The following is an 18,815-nucleotide window of genomic DNA, read 5'->3' as shown; positions in this document are numbered from 1 at the left end:
GCAACCTGGTCTCCAAGGAAAAGAAACCATAGCGTGGAGGAGGCAAGGGGAGGGAGATGGAGGAGGTAGGGAGCCTTCTGCCTCCTTACAATTTCCGCCTTGCGCCACCCTGCCTGATACCTCTTCCCCATGAGAAAAGCCTGTGGCCTGGCGAGCTACTACCAGGGCAAACAAAAGCTGCAGGCTCTGACAACCCAACAGCCCAAGGAGTAAACACACCTCATTCCTACTGGCCACAAAAGAAAAAACCACAAGAGAACTTACAAGATGAGAAGAAAACCAGGAAGCTCAACAGCTACCTTTGGTCAAGAAGCAAGGGGCCCCCACAGTGAACAGGTCAAGATGACCCTTACAAAAAGAAGCAGCCAAAAGGCCAGGATAACCAGGAAAAACAATGGACCGTTCTGAGCTCGCTGCTGCAAAGACAGACGAGGCCTGGCCATGGACTGGAAAACTCCCAGGTACCACGGCACATCCGGCCGAATGAGGCACGTATCTGCAACCAGGCCATTAACAGTGACACTCCCGCTAACAGACTTTGCAATCAGAGACCACACGGGCAAGTCCTGTTTCTTTTCACCAGAGAAGCCAAGCACAACAGCGCTCTAATCAAGAGACCAAGGCATGCACCTGGAAAGACCCTTCATGAGACGGGATGGCCAAGTACAGAGCACCATTTGTCCCAGACAAACTAGTGATGCACCCAAAGAAACTCCAGCCTCTGGGCCAACCACCTTATCGACTCCAGGGGTGTTTTGGGGGAGGGAACGTTTAACGGGGGAGTAGAAAAAGGGATATTTTCACCTCTAACCTCTTGAAAGGTATGGATTTGAATGGCCATGAGAAACAGGAGGAGATGGTCAGGAAAAGGAAAGAAGGCAAGAAGAGGCAGGTGAACTGTGTTGCAGACACAATGTTAAGAAACATCTCATTCATCCTCCACTTTACCACCGAGGCCACTGAGGCTGGACCAGTGAAATCAGCTGCCCAAGGCCCAACACCAGGAGAGCTATCAGATCAGGGCTAGCAGAGGAACAGACACAGTACAGGGACTGAACACTCTCGCTTCCCCTCAGAATCTCCCCAGAGTTCCCTGACTGCCAGCAGGGTACTCAGTCGGCCTAGACAAGTCCCATCTGTGACCCTGCAGTGGTCGCTCTCCAAGCACACATCTGCTGACACCGGGGGGACACTGCGTGGACTGGTCACTGCCTGCGTGGCTCTGGAGTCCTCTGCAAGCAGCTGTGACAGTGTGCTCAGCTCTGGGGGTGGGGGGATGTGTCCTAACTCACTCCAAAGCAGGCAAGGCCGCTTAATAAACACCTCGGATGTGAAGCACCTCCCCAGGGGTTAGAGTCTGACAACCCTGCCCAGGCAATCTCACCTCAACGGCATCGACAGTGGAGACCCACCTGCAGAAGGTGGACGACTATCAACCTGCATGACTGAAGCCCAGAGAAACACCCATAAGAGGGATCTTTACCAGCAACAGAAATGCCAGCAGGAGCCCAGCAGGGAGGCATTAAAGGACCAACAGGAAAACAGTCTTAAGCACACAGGCTGATCTCGGCGTGGCTGGGGTTCCTGGTTCCATCATCTGCTAACTGTGGGGCACGCTGGCTACCTGTAGTCACGGCACTTGTCTGAGCTTTGGTGTCTTCAACTATAAAACAGAGGTAACAGGATCTACACCAGACAGGCCAAGTGAAAGGATTCAATCATCAAAACCTTCCATTTACAACACAGCACGGCCCTTAACACAGAATTAGTGCTCAAAGAAATGTCAGCCATTGGTGTTAAAAAATTAAAACAACAACAACAACAACAAAACTCTATTAAGATTGTGATTTCTAGGAAACTAGGGAAAGAGGCCCTCAAATCGGGTTTACCTGGCTGGAATCCTAAAAGTCAAGGCAATTCATCATTTGCGGGAACTGTCTTCACCAGCCAAGGACTTTGATTGCCAGCATCTGCGTATAAAATCATATTGACAGAGCCATCTTCAGCTGGAGCAGAGAGATGATAATCCCGTTAGTAGGGCAGGCCTCCTGCCAGGGTGTGAGCAGTGCCCAGGGCCACCAAGCTCTGCAGGGCTGGGCATGTCAGCAAAGCAGTGAAGGGAGTAAAGAAGAACCATTTGGGGGGCAACACAGACAGAGGAGGCAGAGAGGCAGCAAGCATTCCCCAGAAGCACCCACTCAAGGAAGGCCGCAGGTGCGTGGTACTAAACTGGACAGCAAGAGAGAGGTCGCGCCAGATAATCACAGAAGCATCAACACAGACAGCGTTTTCCAGGCCAGGCTCCACAGAGGCAGCTGGAGGCTACAGGAGCGGAGACTCGCATGTCAAAATGCTTGCATTTGAATCCTGGCTCCACCACTTCCTAGCTCTGTGCTCCTGGTAAAGTGGTTTAGGTTCCAGAGACCTTACAGGATTTTTGTAATCATTGAACAAGTTAAGAGTTAATATGTGTAAAAAATTTAAAGCAAGCCTGGCATACTGTAAGCATCCAATAAGTGCTAAGAGGCAAGAGAAAAGAAAAAAAAAAACAGGGACTGACAGTAACATTTCAGTTATGCTGTAGACAACCCAAACACACTCATGCAACAACAGCATCGTTTCAAATACGTTACCCTCACCGAGAAGAAGGCAGAAGTCCAAGTCTCCCCTTAGAATTCTGGGCCGAAGGTACCTATAAATCTATCACTTCACACCCAAGCCTGCCCTTCAGAGTTAAGGACAGCAGATGACAAACCAGAAAAACAAGAAAGGTAAAAATAGGAGAACTGAGCAGCCCAGCTCAGGGTCCTAACTACAGGACTCATAAATGCAATTCATAGTGTCACTGAACTCCAAGGCATGCATGAGGGTATAAACTGACGTGGGATCACATGAGAAACTGCCCTGACCTTGAAAAAAATGCAGAGAGCATGGCTGTCCAACCACAACTGAAAGCTTTACCCTCCACCCCTAGTTCCTCTAAGCACCTTTACTACTCGATGATTGTAACACAGGCTCAGGGTGTCACCCCTCTCTGCTGAACTCTAAGAACCAATTCATGACCATGACACTGTAATAATCACGAGGCTTGTTTAAACAACACGTTTACACAGTCACTCACTCACTCACTCCAAAAGACAATCAACTAAAATAATCTTGTCAAGCCTGGAATTCTTAGTCTGAATTCAGAGAGCTGGGATTGGAAAAAAGAATTAAATCTATATTTCATTAGCCCCCAACTAAAATTTAGCACTTCCCTCAATTATGAATGTAAGCAACACACCATGGTAACATCAGCAGTACCTGTGACTCCAAAAAGAAGACTTAATATAGTTTTAGAGTCGTTAAAAATAGCTCCCCACATTGCTTACATTCATCAGGACCTCAAAATTAAAGTATTTATTGGACCCACAACCAACCAGATCTTGATATTCAATGCATTAGTAAAGAAATATATATTAGTATTATAGATTTTTTTCAAATATTTTTTTAACTGTATTTCAATATATCTGGTCCCGTTTAAGACTGTATGTGGGGACCCATAGCTCAGCTGGTAATCAATCCTCCTGCAATGCAGGAGACCCCGCTTTGATTCCTGGGTTGGGAAGATCCCCTGGAGAAGGGATAGGCTACCCACTCCGGTATTCTTGGGCTTCCCTGGTGGCTAAGACACAGTAAAGAATCCGCCTGCAATGCAGCAGACCTGGGTTCAATTTTATTCGATGCATTAAAACATCTTTCTGAAATATCTTCACCAGAGTTCCAGAGGGTCCACAGCACAAAAGAAGTGCTGAAGGGATAAACACTAACTGCACACAAAAGACTGAGAAAATAAGAGCTTTAGGGGAAGGAGCTGGTCCTGCTCGCTTTTACGTCACTGCACCCCACAGTGACAACACCCTGGTAGGTGCCCAGGCCTATTTACGAATCAGGAGACCCAACACAACCAAATACAAATGAAAACACAGCTCCAGCATTCCAGCTCTGGTTCATCTACTCCACATCATCCATATGATAAAACCATAATGGTACAAAGTACCTGGAAGGACCCTAGCAACCACCTGAAGGCCATATGACACAGAGAAAGTATAAGCAAAGCAGGTGGGTTCCTATTGTGGCAGGAGAGGAGGTGAATTCACCACCTCTTTTTTAGTGGAAAGAAGAGTGTTTGGGGAGCTGAATGGGAACAGTGACCCAGGCATCTGACACCGCTAAAAAAGTGTCACGGGCTACATCTGCCTACAAATAAGAGGACGGAAGTAAACACCCTGTCCACGCAACTCTGCGTCCTCTCTCCCTTCTCTGACCTGTGTCTGCGGAAAACCAAATGAACTTCCAGCCTTGGTTCCAACACAACTTTCAGAGCAAGCTGTGCTGAGCAGCACCGCGGGCCTCCACCCGCCGACACCGGGGTGTCAGCTTCGCCAGGAGGACACTAGGAGGTCCACTCTTCCGGGGCCGGAGCCTGGCCTCTGCCTCCACTGGGACAGGGACCCTGTTCTGTTCAGCTCGCCCCAGCGCACACCAGGACCGTCAGCACAGAGGGTCTCCATCGGACTCTCATCGCCCTCCCCTGCATCCGCCTGCCGGGAAGACCCCCAGCCCCCACCAATCTCCCTCTTTTCTCTCCTGCCCTGACTGTCTATCCTGCCTGGAACGACTACCCTGAAATATCAATAATGTAAATCAGATCAAACCCTCCAACGGCTTCCCACCACATGAGAACAAAACCCAGCTCCTTCCCAACATCGCCAAGGTCTCCTGTGATCTGGCCTGCCGGCCCCCACCCTCACCCCTCCTCTCCTCCAGGATGGCTGAGTCACCCCCATCACGGGGCCTTTTCACAGGCTGCTCCTCCCTGGCTCCTCACTGCGCCCTGGGCTCTGCTGTAATGCCACCTCTTCAGAGAGGCCTCTCCTGATTTCAGTTTCCTGCTCTTCAGAGTCTCATTCTATTCCTGTATCCTGTGTAATTTACCACTTGTCACTACCTGGGCATTTACATTACTTTACTGCAGTGATCATCAACCCCATTTAGGGGGTGGCTTTAGAAAATGCCAGTGCTTCAGGACCCACCCTAACTAATAAAGTCGGAATTTCATGGAGCGGGCCAGGCATCTCTCTATTCTACAACCTCCTCCCTCCCTGCAAGTGATTCTACTGTCCGTCACGGTGAGAATGGCATTTCTCAAACCTTAACGAGTACAGAATGCACCTGGGGATCTTGGGAAACCATAGATTCTGATTCCAAGGCCTAAGGTGGGCTCTGACAGTCTGCGTTTCTAACAAACTTCTAGGTGATGCCGATGCAGCTATCAGTAGACCCTGCTGAGTTGAAAGCGTCTAAAAAGCATTGTCCGGCAGAACTTTCTGTGATGACGAAAATGTTCTAAACCTACACTGTCCAATGCACATGTGCTTATTAGCACTTGAAGTGTGGCTGGGGCAGCCAAGAAACTGAATGCTTGATTTCAGGCTGCCATGTTGGATACTGCCTAAAATTAACCATCACTAGTCACTCTTGAGAGTCCCTGGATTGCAAAGAGATCCAACCAGTCCATCCTAAAGGAGATCAGTCCTGGGTGTTCATTGGAAGGACTGATGTTGAAGCTGAAACTATAATACTTTGGCCACCTGATGCTAAGAGCTGATTCATTTGAAAAGACCCTGATGTTGGGAAAGATTGAGGGCAGGAGGAGAAGGGGACGACAGAGGATGAGATGATTGGATGGCATCACCGACTCGATGGACATGGGTTTGGGTGGACTCCAGGAGTTGGTGATGGACAGGGAGGCCTGACGTGCTGCAGTTCATGGGGTCGCAAAGAGTCTGATACGACTGAGCGACTGAATTGAACTGAATCCCATCACTTCATGGCAAACACTAGGGAAAAATGTGGAAGGAATGAGATTTTATTTTCTTGGGCTCCAAAACCACTGTGGATGGTGACTGCAGTCATGAAATTAAAAGACGCTTGCTCCTTGAAAGGAAAGTTATGACAAACCTAGACAGTGTATTCAAAACCACAGACATCATTTTGCTGAAAAACGTCTGTCTAGTCAAAGCTATGGTTTTTCCAGTAGTCATGTACAGATGTGAGGGTTGGACCATGAAGAAAGCTGAACGCCAAAGAACTGAGGCTTTCTAACTGTGGTGTTGGAGAAGACTCTTGAGAGTCCCTTGAACTGCAACAAGATCAAGCCAGTCAATTTTCAAGGAAATCAACCCTGAATATTCCCTAGAAGGACTGATGATGAAGCTGAAACTCCAATATTTTGGCCACCTGAAGAGAAGAATGGACTTATTGGAAAAGACTCTGATGCTGGGAAAGATCGAGGGCAGGAGGAAAAGGGGACGATAGAGGATGAGATGGTTGGATGGCACCACCGACTCAATGGACACGAGTGTGAGCAAACTCAAGGAGATGGTGAAGAACAGGGAAGCCTGATGTGCTGCAGTCCATGGGGTCACAGAGAGTCGGACACGAATGAGCAACTGAACAACAACAAACTGTACAGTGCAGATCTAGAATGAATGTGCTCCATGAAGAAAGGCATCAGGGCCTGGGAATGGGGAGGGTAAGAATCAGGGATTATTCCAAATTCGTGGTCTGAGCAGTGCTGTGGATTGGCTATGAAAATTCAACCAGAGGCCTAGATGGCCACCACCTCAGGAGTGGGTCAATATTTACCTAAGGCAGGGAGACAAATACAAAAGGCTCTATTGAGACAGCTTAGTACCTACAGATGACTATCTTGACTTCAAGACTTGATCCCACGCCATCATGCAAGGCTGTCCTATCCATGGCCCCAGACACACCTGACCCCTGGCATCCCTGGGCATCCAGGATTTTGGACAATCTTGTGGTCACCAGCCTAACCATGTTTTACTGCACTGATTTGTTTATAGGATGGCTGTCTCTCCCACTCAGCTGCAGGCTGCTTCAAAGATAGAACACATTCCTCCTGGGAACTCTCTTCCCATCACCTGGCACACAGCAAGCACTTACTAAAAATTGAACGAGGGACAGGCCTGAAACCCCACCAGGAAGGCATTAGTATTTTAGCTGTTAATCACAAGAAAGGGACAAATTGAAGGGGCAATTGGGGGGGGTGGGGTGCGGAGAATGGGAATCTCGTAAGCAGAGATCATTCTCTCAAATCACTCCAAGATTTCCAGACACCTATGTCCAGATTACAGAACACAGCATAAAAAGGCGGCCCTGGGGCTTCCCTGATGGTCCAGTGGTTAAGAATCTGCCTTGTGCAGTGCAGGGGAGACAGGTTTGAACTCTGACCAGGGAACAAAGATCCCACATGCCATGGAGCAACTAAGCCCCTGAGCCACAATTACTGAGCACCTAGGCTCTGGAGGCAGCGCAATACAGTCAGAGAGTCAGAGGGCCACAGCAAAGATCCCACCTGCCGCAAGTAAGACCCGACGCAGCCACATAAACAAACATATATGTCTATTTTTTTTTTTACGGTGGTCCTGTCTATCCATACAGGCTCATTTCTGAAAATAAGAATGGACTGGGCAAGTAGGTGATGTCCTTTCAGTCAGTCGTTTCCAACTCTGCGACCCCATGGACTGTAGCCTACCAGGCTTCTCTGTCCGTGGGATTCTCCAGGCAAGAATACTGGAGTGGGTAGCCATTCCCTTCTCCAGGGATCTTTCCAACTCGAGAGATCAAACCTGGGTCTCCTGCATTGCAGGCAGATTCTTTATCATCTGAGCCATCAGGGAAACCCAACAATAAATCTAAAATCCATTAATCTGCTATTTGGAGGAGGTGTTTTTCAAACAAATCACACAGGGTTATGGTTTAGAACCATACTCTTGCCTAAAAAGTACACAGGTCGGGTTCCCACTAATAGCTGCTGGGAGGGGCATCTGGCCCCAAGGACAGCAAGGCCCCCGGGAGTCCGGGCAGTCCAGATGCTCCTTCTCTCCCTGCAGTTAGAACCCTGTGCTTGTGACAGCAATGAGATTTCCAAGGCAACCAAGGACAACAGAGTGGAGAACTATGGCCCGGAAGGAAGCAGATTAAATTTTAATACTTACAAGTCAACATCAAATTTATTTTTAAAACTATGTATCTGACAAAGCCAAATGAGCACGACAGAGTGGCTGATGCTTTAAAGGAGGGTCTAACTATGAACATTTCACATACATGTACAACTTTTCCCTATTCTGAGAATATTTCAAAGGGCTCAGAGACTCAAAGAACGTGAGACAGCAATAAAACTCCCACAAACAGTAGAGGGGAGGGTTTTCAGATTCAGTCACTACTGATTTTTTCCATTATTTCCCAAAACACAGGGCAGATCCCAATTGAAGCACCAGACTTGGCTAAAACTGTGCAAAACAATTACTTCACCAAGAGATCACCAAGTGAAAATTTTAAAACACTGCTGTGCTGACCTGCTGCCAAAATAACAAACCAGTTAAAAAGCAATGGTTAACAGACATGTAGTAGCTTTCCATTCACTTACTCATTCAACCATTCCTTTCCCCCTACTCTCCTAGGCCACATCAACCCACCCATGTAAATCTCATCTTGGGGCCAAATATCTGCATCAGGTTCTATGGATTAATTATAATACAAACTGTTAAAGCAGTTAGCATGCATTACACTGGTTGTCTACCAGGTACTGCGTTGTGGACTATCTCATTAAAACCCTCTCACCTCTCCAAGGCAGACAGGTATTGTTATACAGACTAACATCAAGGAAAATGAGAAAACATTAGTCATCTCATCCAAGTTCACACAACTGGTCAGTGGTGGAATCTGAACTTGGACAATCTGACAAAAGAGCCATTTAGAGAATTCAGCCTTACTGAAAGTAACAAACAGTAGCATCCTTTCTGAAAACAGCATGGAGCCAAGTTCAAGCTCCAGCTCTTCAACTTACTAGCTCTATAACCTTGAGCAAATTAACATCTCTAAGCGTCAACTTCCTCACGTGTAACACGAGAATGAGAAATAAATGCAACAGATGAGAGGTTCATAGTACCGGGTAGGATAGTCCAACTACAGGCACGCATATCAAAGAAAAAGTACACTTCAGTTGTAGGATGATTTTTAGCAGACATAGCCTATCCTGGAAATAACAGATACACAAAGGTTACTCGGTTCAAAATTAGTTTACTAATTCAGTGACACCTATGTTTAAACATAGGACCATGGACTTGCAAATTTTATATTTATTTCTGTGAAATGAGTAACTCTGTCCCAATAACCACTGTCTGCAGGAAGAGCACATGCTTGGTTAAAATCAAAATATGAAGACATACTTGTTAAATAAAACTGTTCCCAATTCAGTTCTCTCATAAATGTAAGCTCACATGTGGCATCATCTCAGTATGTGTACTGGATCTGCTTAAAGTGAGACAGAACTGTAATTTTTTTTTTTTTTTTTTTTGAGATTTTTAACCAATTCGTGTGTGTTCTTAGACGCAACATGGAGCAAGCCTGCAGTTAAATAAAATGACCAAATCTGGTCTCTCTTTCATCCACTCAGTAACTGAGCTCTAGGGTAATCTGCCCAGCACACTAAAACAGCTTTGGAACTACACACCGCAAACTAACATTAATCACGAAAGGGTATGCCAATTTTAATAGCAACTCCTATTTGCCTAGCCTCCCAACATCTGCCAGTGTTAATAATATTTAACCGACAAAGTGCAGTAGGGAAAAGAAACAGAACTTTAAACACAATTAAGCATTCTTTTTAAGGCATAGTGTATAAAAGCTCCCTTCCCTGAAAACATACTCAGCTACCTTTTGGGTTGCAACCAGTCAGTAAACATTATTAATGATGTATTTTCAAAACACTGCAAAAATTTTTTTCTTGCTTTTCAACCAGCACTTCTGAAGAAACTTCTGACACTCATCCCCCACCAGCCTAATTTGAAGGCATCATTTTGAAGGCTTGCTAATAAGAGTAGAATTAAGTGATGTGGGATCACACAGCTCACTGCAAAACGTTTACATGCAGCTCTCTTCCACCAAAAAAAAAAGGGGGGGAGGGCAAGGAAGGACGGAGGGGAGGATGCCCTTACTACACTTAAAACATTCAGAATGCTGAATCTGCTGCTTTTCATTTAGCCTATTATTGACTGTTAATGCCTACAAAGGAAATTTTTTTTCATTAAGGGAAAACATTCTGGATTTATTTTTTCCCAAGCAGTTCCTAACAGCAGCTGCTTTGTTCAAGTGGGCAAAAAAACTGAATGCCATCGCTTAATTAAGCTCTACTGGTGACCTCCCTTCACTCACTCAGGCCCAGTCCTCTCCTTCTAAAATACCTACCATACCCCATTTCAAGAATGTACCTTGACATTGTGGTGGAAAAGAAGGTGATCATCGATTCAACAGCGGCACCGTAGGGCTTGTAAACCAGTTACCTTTAGTATATACCTATTTAGTATAAACCAAGCACTTGACACACAGTTCTCTCTGACTCTCATCACCACCCTGGAAAGGATGCACCGCTCGTCCCGTCTGATAGATAAGGGTAAATGAGGGCAGAGAAGCGAGAAAAAGCCCCAAACCACAGTCAGCAGTGGCCCTGGTCTCCCAAACCCTGCCCTTCGGTAGCAGGCCGTTCTGACCGTCACCTAAGCCTGCTGGTCCTAAGTGCGCTCGCCCAGGACGTGGAGGGCTTCCCAGTTAGCAGCAGACGATGACTCTGCACCTTGCCTAAAATCAGGCCTTTTCCAGGCTGATGAGGAAGGGAGGCGTCCGGGGGGTGCGATCAGGTAAGACACACACATCCCGGGGTGGTGGGGCTGGGGAGAGGAGGGGAGCAAAGTCCTTCGTATCAGAAGCCCGGCTCCCCGCACTCCTCCCCGGGCGCGCTGCGGGACCGGGCGGGCCTCCCTGGCTAAAGGTGCGCACACCTTCCCTGGGCAGCCGGGGTCCCCCGGACCGGCCCTCGAGTCCGGCAGAGCGGGGCCCCGGGCACAGAGCGCCGCGCCGGGCAGGCTGGGCACCCGGGCAATTCCCCAAGCTGGGGACGGGGGGAGAGGGGGGGCGCCGGGGACCCGCTGGCGAGCCGATGACCCCGCCGCGACGGCCAGGGTGGGGGCTCCCCGCTCACCACCGCCCCGACTCCCGGGCCAAAGTTGGCTGGGCGCGGGCAAGGGGGACGGGATATGAACCGTCCGGCCCGGGGCCCCGCGGGGGGTGCTGGGGAAGGAAGGGGCGGGGGGGTGGTCTTAAAAAGGCCCAAGGTAGCCTGGCAGCAGCAGCCTTCTCCTGGAACAAAGGGCTTCTGTTTCGGGCAGGGATCGCCCGGCCGCGTCCGGATTCCGAGGGAAAGAAACTTTTTCCCGGGATGCCGGAGCCGGGCCCGGGAGGGGACGGGCGGGGGCAGGCGGGGGCGGGGACGCACCCGGGCGCGGCGCTACCTGCGGCCGGAGCCGCCCCCGGCCGCCCCGCGAGGCCCGCGGGCGCTGCTCACCTCCTCGATGGCCGCCACGGTGTTCCGGCACTGCGCTGTGCGCGTGGTGAAGCTCGAGGCCGTGGGCGCCTTGTAGTCCTCATGGGTCTCAGCCACGAATTCCGACACGGAGATCTGGTCCGGCATCGCCTCGGCGCGGCAGGCGGGCGGCCGCGGGGCAGCCGCCGCCTCAGCCGCTTTGCGCGGGCTCCGATCGACCGCCCGGACGCCGCCTGCCGCCCCGCGGACAAAGGGAGGCGCCGGGGCGCGGGCCGCCGCCGCGGGAGCCGCACGAGCCGCCGCAGGGCGCGGGCGGGCCGCCCGCGGGGCCGGGCGGCGGGAGCAGGGGCCGCGCGCGCGCAGCGCCGCGCAGCTCGGGCGCGGCCCGTCCGTCCGTCCGTCCGTCCGTCCGCCGCCGCCGCCGCCTGCGCTCGCGATCGGTCCCCGAAGCGGAGGCGCACAGCCGGCGGGAAGTGCCCGCCAGCCAGCCGCGGGCCCCGAGCGACTCCCGCGGAGAGAGGGGCGGGCCCGGGCCGGGGGGCGGCGGCCGGCCGGGCGCTGGGCGGGGCGGCGCGGAGGGCCGGGCCGCCAATCCGCGCGCTCGCCGCCGCCGCCGCCGCCGCCGGGAAGCCGAGCCTGCAGGAAGGAAGGCGGCGCGCGCCCCGGGCCCGCCGAGCTGCTCGCCCGCCGCCGCGCGCCGCATTGTCTCGGCGTTCGGGCGCCCAGCTGCGCGCGCCGGGGTTCCATGGCGCGCCCCGGCCGGGCCGACCAGACAGACCTCCCTGGCGAGTCCCGGGCCCCCCTCCCGCCCCGCGCCCGGACTCGCGCGCGGGGTGCTCTGGACACCTCCCGGGCGGCGCACGGGCTTCCCCCTGCCCCGTCCCCGCCCCACCCCAGGAGTGGATCCCAGGAGTGGATTCCCTTCTTGGCCGTCCCCCACCCCCGAGCCTCCGGGGATGCCCGTCCGGGCGCGCGAGAAAGTGTGGGAGGAGCTCGCCCCCTACAGGACGACGCGCCCCCCGCCAGCCAGTTTGGGGGTTCGGTGACGGTAATGAGAAACGACCATGGAGTCACCCAGTCCTCCCAACCTTGTGAGGCATGTAAAGAGGTGGTTATTCGTTTAACACGGAAGACAGAACGGTGCTCCCGAGAGTACAGTGAGGGGCCCACTGGGGTTCAGATCCAAGTCGGGGCGCTTCCTCCGAGGGCTCACAGGACCCCTGGTACCTGTCCGTGTTCCTGCCGTCCTGGGTCGTTCTCGGTTAGTTAGAAATAGTTTCGAGGTACTAGGCCAGAACTCACTCTAGGCAGGTAAGAATACGCTGAAATGGGGCTTCTGGGAAAAGTAGAGGGGCCCAGGGTGGGGAGTAAGACAGAACCAGGAGAAGGAGCTTTTTCTTATGATTTCAGCCAGAACATGCAACAAAAGGGGACGAGACTTATACATAATGGGTCCAGTAAAGAGTTTGAATTAGTACAGATTTCCATTGAATAACTCTTAAGGGAAGGATCGTAATCATTTTTTAAAAGGTGGGGGGGGATAAATTGGGAAATACTGTGGGCTTCCCAGGTGGGGCTCAGTGGTAAGGAATCCACCCGCCAATGCAGGAGACTCGGGTTCAATCCCTGGGCCAGGAAAATCCGTGGAGAAGGAAATGGCAACCTACTCCAGTATTCTTGCCTGGAAAATCTCATGGGGACAGAGGAGCCTACTGTATATAAAGTACATAACCAATAACCTACTGTATATAGCATAGGAAACTTTTCAATACTCTGTAATAACCTATATGGATATGGGAATAGAATCTAAAAAAGAGCGAATATATGTATAACTGATTGACTTTACCTTATAGCAGAAATTAACACAACATGTTAAATCAACTATACTTTAATAAGGTTTCCCTGGTGGCTCAGACAGTAAAGAATCTGCATACAATGCAGGAGACCTCAGTTCAATCCCTGGGTGGGGAAGATTTCCCTGGAGAAGGAAATACTACCCACTCCGGTATTCTTGCGGGGAAAATCCCCTGTACAGAGGAGCCTGGCAGGCTACAGTCCATGGGGTTGCAAAAGAGTTTACAGGACTGAGCCACAACTGGGCAACTAACACTTTCATACTCTAATTAAAAAAATTTTTTTTTTAATCCAGGAGTTCTGAAGACACTGGTCAAATAAAATCCCACCCCATAACACTACACCAAGCATTTGGTGTGCCTTCTGTAGCTGCCAGTAGCAAAACCAAGAGAAACCGTACAAAAACCTTTTGTGCATCGGAAAAGGAGGAAGTGTGAGAGACACTGGAAATTTAATATCTGAGACAAAGCAGTCTGCTGACTCTGTAGGACAGTGGACCAGTCAAACAATCTTTTTAAAGCTCCCTTGTAAGAATTTGCTATATGAGGTGGCAGCATGGGTCAGACATTATGTATGGCCTTTGGTATTTTAGTAGCATTTCATATGAAATTTCGTTTTTCTGAAATAACTGTTATTAGTGGATAGCTTTTATAACTGTACCAGGCAATAAGTTACTGTTTTTAAAGCTGTAGTATCTCTGTTTCTATCTTCTATTTTTTGTTTTTTCACCCTTTTTGGTGTCTTTGGTAGTTTCTGCTATTTGCTCCTCTCTACAATTCAGGTTCTGTAGATATTAATTTATATTAATGCACCCTCTCCTATGAGCTTTCCAGGTGGCACAGTGGTAAAGAATCTACCTGCCAATGCAGGAGACTTAAGAGATGCGGGTTCAGTCCCTGGGTCTGGAAGATCCCTTGGAGGAGGAAATGGCAACCCACTACAGTATTCTTGCCTGGGAAATCCCATGGACAAAGGAGCCTGGTGGGCTACAGTTCATGGTGTCAAAGAGTCAGACACGCCTGAGCACACACATCATCTACACCAGGAGGATTCTATTCCCTCCTAGGTAGCTTTCTAGCTACAGTTGTGTTGTTTTTCTTATCCTGGGTAAGTTTTCAAGTTTTGATTTTTAGAGGAATAATATCTATCAAGCTACAGATTTAAGGATATAAGGAGAGAAGAAAGTAGTGTTTTTCCTTGACAACTAGTATGGCATTAACCAGACTGAGCCAAACTTCTTCTACAAGGACCAAGTTGAGCTTCGTGTTCTTCTCTATCCTCCCTTCATGTGCAATTACTGTCCTTGTTTTTTATAATGTAATAGCATTTTTCAGTACAGAAACCTGTGCTGTGCTTAGGCGCTCAGTCATGTCCCACCCTTTGTGACCCCATGGACTGTAGCCCGCCAGGCTCCTCTGTCCATGGGGATTCTCCAGGCAAGAATACTGGAGTGGGTTGCCCTGCCCTCCTCCAGGGTATCTTCCCAACCCAGGAAGCGAATCCAGGTGTCCCACATTGCAGGCGGATTCGTTACCATCTGATACACCAGGGAAGCCTCAAAAACCTGTAGTAAGCAGAAATAAAATGGCAAAGGTGCACTGTGTTATACACAGGGATGAGAAGGCTGGTGGAAAGCAAGTCATCCTACCAAGTCCACTGCAGAGAGAACATCAGTGATAGAACACCCAAGCAATTCATTCCGCCAGCCATCCCTGAGAATCTCAGAAAACCTTGCCCAGCACAAAAGCCAGAATTAAAGCAAGATCAGAACCAAACGTAGCTAATGTGTCTCTGAAATTAATAGAATGAGTAGTTTCCAATAAATAAAAAAAAAATGAGAATTGAATGTGGACTAAGAAGACATTATAGACACACACTTTTTGAGGGGTGGGGGGATTCATGGAGAAAAGAAAAACATTCTGGGGAAACCATTTCAGGTCTATCTATACTCCCTTATCTAGAACTTTAAAATTCTGAATATCTGAAAAATCTAAAGTTCAAAAGCAACACTTTTAGTAGTAAAATTGACCTAAATTAAATTGACATGACTATTTACAGTCTTGCTTCATCGGAATATTAGTATTTTCCTGCAAACTGTAAATATACTTGCTTATGGAGTATGGCCCCAGACTCACTGGGCGTGACTTAGAATAGCTAGTATATGTGGTGTATTAACTCTCAAAACTCTGACAAATTCCGGACCCATCTTACCTCAGGGGTTGGTTTCAGATAAGAGGTTGCAGGATTGTATTATTAAGAAAAGAAACATGGTGTTGCAGACTTGTCATTTCTAATGAAGAGGAAAGAAACTCTTCTCTCAAAAATGAAATTTTCAGCAACCCTTTGCGATTGGACAACAGCCCATTTTCCAAAGGAATTTTCTAACCCTAGTAGTTCTCAAGAACCTGAGATTTTTCACTCTGAAATCAAGGTTTAAAATACATTCTTATCTCTGAAATTTGCTTAAGGGTTGGCTGACTTAACACAAGACTTAGCCAGTTCACTTGCTGTAAATGATTAATTTGTAAATGATTATTCTTGGAAAGGAGAGATCTATATCTTAAAAGAACTATGGTAAACAGTGTAATTAAATAGAAAAACAAGAAGAAATGTGCACACACCCCCCACCAGATGTGAACATGTAAACTTAAGCAGAAGTTCCATTTCCATTCTTAACAATATTCACCCTCAAACAGTATTTCTTAAGGGACCCATTTATCTGCAGAGTGAGAGAAATTTGAATACACTTACCACAGTGATCCCAGCTTAGCACTTGAGGGGGGAAAATCAGCATGCAGAAACTATTTTACAAATGAAAACTTAGGTTCTGATGTCAGCTTTGCTTCTCTGTGACTTTGAATAAGTTATAATAATTAACCTACCTGGATTCAGCCCATTTGTAAAGTGAAGGAAGCTGGACGAGCTAATTTCAAAGGCTACTTCCTGAGCAGGCATCTCATGATTCCATGATCCGTATTCTGTGTTAGTTTAGGCACCAGAGGGAATTGCTGCAAGGGCCACGCTGCTACTGGGGAAATCTAATCAGTGGTCCTATTCACTTGAGAACAGGCTTGTTTTAGATGACGTTGGGGGCTAATTTTTGAGAATGTTGTCATTTTATTAAACTGGTAGATTTAGATGGCAAATTGATTTATTCTTAGCTAACTTCACCAGAAGATACTTTAGGTCTGTTCATTTTTTGGTTTTGTTTTAATACTCATTATATTTATTTATTTTTATTGGAGGATACTTGCTTTCTGTGTTGTGTTGGTTCCTGCCAAACATCAACATGAATCAGCCATAAGTATACATATATTCCCTCCCTCTTGAATCTCCCTGTCACCTCCAACCCCATGCCACCCCTCTAGGTTGTCATAGAGCACCAGGTTGAGCTTCCTGTGTTATACAACTTCCCATCAGCTATCTGTTTTACACGTGGTAATGTAGATATTTCAGGGCTACTCTCTCAGTTTGTCCCACCCTCTCCTGCCCCCACTGTGTCCATAAATCTGTTCTCTTTATCTGAGTCTCTATTCCTGCCCTGCAAATAGGTTTGTCAGTACCATTTTTCTAGAGTCCATGTAGATGCATTAACATATGATATTTGTTTTCCTCTCTGCCTTACTTCACTCTGTATAACAGGCTCTAGATTCATCCACCTCACTAGAACTTACTCAAACACGTTCCTTTATATGGCTGAGTAATAGTCTATTGTATACATGTACTATAGCTTCTTTATCCATTGCAAAAATCAGTTCTAGATAAATGAGGTATCGTTTACTATGCTGTAGCCAGCTCCTGCTGACTCCAGAGAGCTGACTGTTAAATTTCCAGGTGTTCTGCAGACTGTAGGTTGTATCTGTGTGGTATGAATACCACTATAATGGTGTACTACTACACAACTCTTCCTAACTCTACATTCTGTCAGTTTCTAATTGTCCACAGTGGGACTGTTTACACCAGCACAGTTGGCAACTGTAAAAAAAAAAAATCACAACTTTATTGTTTTGTTGATTGTCTAAGTGTAATAAAGGGGTCAAGAAAATGTTAAAAGTGCAGATTTCAAAGCTCAGAAATAGAGGGCATAATTGTCACTCCCTTTATTTACACCTTTCAGTGGCATCACTTTGCCAAAAAAAGATGTAAACTTAAAAGTGTGTTGTGTCTGTAGCCCTTACATTATGAGTTGTGAAAATATTTGAGGTAGTATTCTTCCAGTATTTACAAACTGTCATATGATTCAGCAAAGAGGGCACTCGTCTCACTGACAGATGAGTGAAGTCACAGCAGGCATTTCATGGCTTCACTTTCATCTTAACCATTAACATAAAAATGTCAACCAGCATTCATGTTGGAACCACACTCATTTGTCAATGACACGAGGAACTTCCCTGCCAAACTGGGTAATAATCAAGCACTTATTTGTAGTCTTATTTTGTCAGATCGTGGTTGAACTGCAAACACCGATTGGCTTTAAATACAAGAGCTGGGCAAAAATCAACAGAAGTGTTCTGTGAAAATCAGTGAGCTCGATGAGCTGGTGACTTAGTGGTAAAGAACCTGCCTGCCAATGCAGGAGATGCAGCTTCAGTCCCCAGGTCAGGAAGATACCCTGGAAAAGGAAATGGCAACCCACTCAGTATTTTTGCCTGAAGAATTCCATGAACAGAGGAGCTACAGTCTGTGTAAGAAGAGTTGGACACGACTTAGCAACTAAACAACAACAAATGGAATTTATAATAAACAGTATTATATAATTGTTATTATTTACAAATTGGGTGCTCTACATCCTTTGTAGAATTAAATGAAAATAAACTTATGTATGTATGCACACACAGACATTTTTTGCAGAGCAGGTTGTTAAACATTTACCAGCTCACTGCTGAGTGTAATTGCATCTTCCCCGCCAAGAGGCAGAACATGAGACCTTCCCACTCTGAGTCATGCCAACAGGATAAAGCCCACATAGGACAAAACCTCAATAAACTGGACTACACACGCAAAGGCAACTTGTGTTCATAGAAATTGTCTTCAAGTAATTAAGAAAATGCCATTTGTTGTATTCAAGTACTTAGACCAACACAAACCAGTGCCAACAGAGGGTGTGGTCTGTTTGAATCAAAAAGCAAAGAAAAAAACCCTTTAATTAGCTCTCTGTATGCACATGAATTTTGTTAAAACTTTTATTAAAGAGTGCCTGCAATAATTTCTTGAGTTCAGTCACTCTCCCACCATTTAGACCCATTCTTAGGTTTTGTGGGACACCCTCTTAGGTGGCCCAGCAGTCCATTTGTACATGATCCCGGCTCTAAAGACCTCCAGTGCTTCCCCATTGGCCACAGGATTAAGTTTAAACCCTTTAATGTGTCCCAGGCTCTGTCCTAACTCCCCTGGCTGTTAACCTTCTCCCAGCCAGGTCGGTAGACTATGGTCCAGGGCCTAAAGATGGCCTGCAGCCTGACTCTGTACTGTCCCCAATGAAAGAATGGTTTGACTTTTTTTTTAATTTTATTTA

General features: G+C 47.7%; 1 protein-coding gene across 3 annotated transcripts in view; it reads right to left on the bottom strand.

Moving 5' to 3' along the window:
• ASAP2 (ArfGAP with SH3 domain, ankyrin repeat and PH domain 2) overlaps positions 1-11,928 on the bottom strand; it is a 154,126-nt gene extending 142,198 nt beyond the window's left edge. For 2 of the 3 annotated variants that reach the window (XM_065928560.1, XM_065928561.1), the window contains exon 1: positions 11,468-11,928. In XM_065928560.1, coding sequence (XP_065784632.1) covers positions 11,468-11,593 — 126 coding nt within the window. In that variant the 5' untranslated portion in view covers positions 11,594-11,928. Of the gene's footprint in view, positions 1-1,889; positions 1,937-11,467 lie in introns of those variants that run through there. The other variant, XM_065928562.1, reaches the window with a different exon arrangement.
• Positions 11,929-18,815: the final 6,887 nt, after the last annotated feature.

Source organism: Muntiacus reevesi, chromosome 3 (assembly GCF_963930625.1).
Source record: "Muntiacus reevesi chromosome 3, mMunRee1.1, whole genome shotgun sequence".
NCBI classification, from domain to species: domain Eukaryota; kingdom Metazoa; phylum Chordata; class Mammalia; order Artiodactyla; family Cervidae; genus Muntiacus; species Muntiacus reevesi.
Note: the sequence above shows the minus strand (reverse complement) of the source record. Positions and strands in the feature narration are given on the sequence as shown.